The sequence below is a fragment of the Macrobrachium nipponense genome, chromosome 24 (genome assembly GCF_015104395.2).
Source record: "Macrobrachium nipponense isolate FS-2020 chromosome 24, ASM1510439v2, whole genome shotgun sequence".
Classification (NCBI taxonomy): domain Eukaryota; kingdom Metazoa; phylum Arthropoda; class Malacostraca; order Decapoda; family Palaemonidae; genus Macrobrachium; species Macrobrachium nipponense.
In genome coordinates, this window is record NC_061091.1 from 57,595,169 (window position 1) to 57,600,510 (window position 5,342).

Sequence of the window (5,342 nt, forward strand, 5' to 3'; positions counted from 1 at the left end):
TTGTATGAGACAACCAAAATCATTGTACGAGAGGTTGCTGGACACATCGCTTACGCGCTACAATATAATCCCAGACATGAAAGGCAATTCAAGTCATGCAACATAAATTTACAAAGGTAAAAAGTAAGTATGTTGCATACAAAACATCTTGCATAGTCTAGCGGCGTATAGTATAGCAAACAGGAGGTTTAGTGCACGGGAAATAACCATGCGATTTAAACTATAATACTAAACCACACACACACACACATATAGTATATGGGTGTTTAGTGTGTGTGTGTTGTTTAGTACTATTGTTTAAATATAATTTCAGTGTTATTTTCCGTATATGAAATAAAAGTTTTATGATAATATTTCCAATAGTTAAATTGTCATTGTATAAAACTGAAAAAGTTATGTACACATAGAGATGAACATTGTATGTACACTTACTTGGCTACAGATTATTTACTAGACTATGCAAGATACAATATGTATGTATATATATATATATATATATATATATATATATATATATATATATGTATATATATATATATAGTATGTATATATATATATATATATATATATATATATATATATATATGTATATATATATATATATATATATATATATATATATATAATATATATATATATATATATATATACCACACATATATATATATTATATATTATATATATATATATATATATATATATATATATATATATATATATATATATATATATATGGTATATATGTATATATATATATATATATATATATATATATATATATATATATATATATATATGTATATATGTATATATATATATATATATATATATATATATATATATATATATATATATATATATATATATATATATTATATATATATACATATACATATACATATACATACATATATATATATATATATATATATATATATATATATATATATATATATATTTGTAATTTTCCAACTAATTTATTCATAAACCTAATTCAACTAACGTTCAGTTATAACAGCACAGTCGGCCTGTGCAGGCAAAACTGAACCCACGAACGTTCAGGTTTGCCTGCACAGTTATAACTGAACATTAGTGGGTTCAGTTATGCCTGCAGAGGCCGACTGTGAAGGCATAAACTGCGTAAGTAAAACTGAGCGTTAGTGGCTACCTTTAATAACGAAAGAGTTATGAGAGTTTTAGGCCGATGTATGTAACAGAAATAGTTTTTTTTTTAGCTGAAATTCCTGACTCCTAAATGAAGAACTACGAACCTTCGTTCTTACCAGTTTTTAAAGAAATTCTTTATTTCAACGTAAAGTTTCTTCGAGGTAATTTTTAAAGAAATTTCTTATTTCGACGTAAAATTTCTTCGAGTTAGTATTTAGTCACAGTACAAGGGCGAGTGCATACGTGTGTGTGTGTGTGTTCGTGTGCGTGTGTCTATCACATAACACCGAAGGAGACATTCTGGATCATTGGAGCCAAAGAAGTCTTCACTAGTTTGAGTCTATCGCATAACACCGAAAGGAGGTCACTCTGGATCACAGGAGCCAAAGAGGTCTCATAAGCCAGAAAAATGTTCAGGAGCCGAAGAAGGAGACACTCTGGTTCACTGGAGCCGAAGAATTCTTCATAAGCCAGAGAAATCTTCAGGAGCCAAAGAAGTCTTCAGAAGCTGAAGTAACAGCTCAAGGCTTTTTCTAAAACTACCCATAAGGAAACCTCCATTTACGAGTAATCCGCAAACATGTTGAACCATATTGTTGAATGTGTTAGCAACGTCGTGATGGCCCACCTCACTGCAGAGAGACTTTGGGATCTTTGGATTATATTGTTAGTCCTTCTTGTTGGGCCCTCTTTTGTCGGTTTCCTTCATGGAAACTGCTTGGCTGGATTGGTAGGAGGACTTTTAATCTTTGTGATGTCCCAACTCCCTGTAGAGAGACTTGTTGACTTATTGTTCGTTATATTGTTGGTCCTTTGCTTGTCGTTTGGCGGTTTCCTTCATGGAAACTGTTTTGCTGGACTGGTAGGAGGACTTTTAATCTTTTTGATGGCCCAACTCCCTGCAAAGGGAGTTGTGGATTTATTGTTTATATTGCAAGTGGTCCTTTGTTGGTCTTTTGGCAGTTTCCTTCGGGAAAACTGTTTTGTTGAACTGTTTGAAGGACTGAAGAACGTTGAGATGGCCCAGCTCCCTGCAGAGGGATCTGAAGATTTGTTGGTTATATCGGAGGAAGTCCTTCCTTCTTGGTCGTTCGGCGGTATCCTCCGGGATAACTTGTATGCTGGACTGTTGGGAGGACTTTGCGGATTGCTTTTCATATTATTCCTGAAACATCAGGATGGAAAATTGGCCTGCGAGACGGCAGTTAACTCGGAACTCAGGATTCGATGTGAGCTAGAAATCTCGCAGGATAATAATCTTCATTTGGAAAAGGAACTGGACGAGGCCCAAGAGAAGAACAGCGACCTCCTCGAGGATAAGGCCCAGATGGCAAGAAAAGAGGATGCTCTCCTGCAGAGGATCCAAGATCTGGAAAAGGATTTGTCCAATGAAAAAAATTCCCTTGCTGAAGAGATTATTGATCTAACACAGGAGGCTGGAATTAAATTACATGAAGCGGAAGATACCGTTCAAGTTTTGAAGAAAGAAAATAGAGTTCTAAAGAAGATTAATGACAAAACCGAAGACTTAATTTTTAAACAGGAAGAGGAAATATGTTATTTGAACGGCCGCGTTACTGCAAAGAATTCAGCTTTGATGAATGACAGGCAGTGCATTGAAGAACTGCACAAGAAAGTGAAAAATCTTGAAGAGGAACGAAAGTCACTCCAAGATCGCCTAAATGAATGTAAGGCTGACAAAGTAAAAACTGCAGAGGAAATGGAAAAGAAGACATCTAAGTTGGAAGGCACTCTTGAATTTCCTCTCAACGAAAGCAAGGATCTTATGAAAATGAAGACAGGAGAGGAAGAACAGGAAAAGGATGGCAAATATTTCATAAGAATAGTGGATAAGGAAGTTACTGACTTAGAACAAATAATAAACAGCGCAGAATCTGACCTGGAAACTTTCAGACCACAGATGAGCGAGGAGGTACAAGGAAAGGTCCTTGCAGCTACAGGGAAAGCCCGCCTCCTCGTCGCTCAGAAGGTCGAACAGTTTAGAGGCCTGTGTCAACAAAACATTGATGGGCCCAAAGGTGAAGAACCCACTATACTGGCTGCAGATCTAGAAGGCTTTTGGGACATGGTGTCCATCCAGGTGGAAAATGTACACCACCTTTTCAAAGAAATCAGTGTTCTTAAAACTAATGGTTGGAAAGAGGACCTCATTACACAGACCATTAATAATGTCACCAAAGGCCACGAGAAGAAGAAACCAATGAAACTTATGAAAAAGGCTATGAAGAGTTCCTCTCAGGAACAAAAGTCAAGAGACGAGGCCCGGAAGAAACTACTGGAGGAGAGACGTAAGGCAATGAAGGAGGCACTGAAAACTAAAGAAGGTCAGCCTGATGCAAATGGCAGCATAGATGGAGTGGAAATTCTTGTGGCAGAAGAGAAAATAACCCAGTTGCAGGAGAATTTACCAGGAGAAAAAGAGGACGAGCAGACAAAGCACAATGAAGGTGGCCCAGGTAATGAGAAAACAAAGGATGAGGAAAAACAAAAGGAAGGCCACCATTTCTTACAGTTAGTTGACAAAGAGGTTTCTGAATTACAAGGCCTCATATATAATGCTGAATCTGACCTGGAAAACTTTAAACCAGAGATGAGCGAGGAGGTTCAAGGAAAGAAGGAACGAATGGACCATCTGAATTTGACTCACGAATTGAAAGTAAAAAATGAGATGGAATGGCAAATCAACAAATCGAATGAAGAAGTAGGAGATTTTGATGAGAAAGATACAGATAAGAAGGACGATAATGATCAGCTATCGATTGAAAAAACTGTCCAAATAAATGAGTTGGCAGAAGATACAAAAGACTTTCAAGAGGAAATCAAGGAAATTGAGACAGAGAAAGACAACATGAGGGCAGAGATGAAAAGCCTTTCAGAAGAGAATGGCAAGTTAAAATCAGTCTTACTGGAAAACAGAAGGCGGGAAAGCCTACTGGAAGGACAGGTTAAGAGATTAACCGAGGAGGTTATGAGACTGAACGAAATGTCTGATAAAAAGAAAGAACAGGAGCCTTCTGATGCCGCTGAACTGCAGCGGATCATAAACAAACAAGCTGATCAAATCCAACGTTTGAGGAAGAAGGTCCTCGAGATGGAAGAGGAGAGACGACAGCGTGAGGCCGATTTCCAGGAATGGGAAAGAACTTCCCACACGGTCAGGAAGGAAAACTCGGAGCTAAAGGTCATCTTGAAGGACCTCAGTCGAAAAAAGGGACTTTTTATAAAGTTTGAAGAACGTAACAAGGTCCTGGAAGAAGAAGTCAAAGACCTCAAAAGAAAAATGGACGAGAACAGAATGGAGAAGGAGAAAGAGATCAGGTCCTTTTCAGAGGAAATTCAGATTCTTAGGAGACAGCTTACCGAAGAACTGACAGTCTCCAATCAAATAAGGAATGAAAAGGATGCGATGGCCCTCCACATTAAAAAACTAGAAACCGAGAATGCAGATTATATGAAAGACGTGGCCTATTTTAAGGAATGGTTTGTGAATGACTACACAAATCATTGTGAGGATGTGGAAGATTGCCTAGACAAGTTCTTAGAGGCTTCAGACAGGCATCAGTTGCTCCTGAAGGAGAAATTACAACTGATGAGAAATGCAAGAGACTCCGATGAAGTGGAAGTTAACGGATGGCGAGTCTCCCCAAACTCGTCAGACTGAGGAGCTCTCACTGGCTAGAGTCAACGGCTGTTCAAAGGCCAGAAGATCACTTTCAGGAGGACCGAGAGCCAGCGGGGGCTATTAGGAAGCAGCGGACCATCTCTCAGGAGGATGAAAGCAAAAAACTGTTTGGAGGCAGGAGGACCAGCTCTCAGAAGGACGAGAGCCAACAGCTGTCAGGAGGTAGGAGGACCAGCTGTTAGGAGGACGAGACGAATTACATCAAAAGCTGAGGCTGAAATCTGCAGCAAACCTCCAAAGACTGGAGTGTCACTTAAGGTCTCTGCACTTTTAGGATGAAGGATGGGTCATGAGCAGAGGAAAGAAGACAGGACCTCTCTGAAGTTGGGGAGAGGCTGCTCAATTTTGTGATGGACTTCACTCCTGGATAAAGTTGTGGAAGCATCTCTGTGCGATGGAGAGGCTGCAATGGCTGCTAGGTGCGTCGAGTCCCTCTGCTCCTGCCACACGATACCCAATCACTTATGGGTAG

General features: G+C 38.5%; 1 protein-coding gene across 1 annotated transcript; it reads left to right on the forward strand.

Annotated features, from left to right (window-relative positions):
• Positions 1-2,185: 2,185 nt before the first annotated feature.
• On the forward strand, positions 2,186-4,849 carry LOC135203164 (myosin-11-like). Its single transcript, XM_064232855.1, has one exon. The coding sequence runs from the start codon at positions 2,186-2,188 to the stop codon at positions 4,847-4,849; it is 2,664 nt and encodes an 887-aa protein (XP_064088925.1).
• The last annotated feature ends 493 nt before the right edge of the window (positions 4,850-5,342 follow it).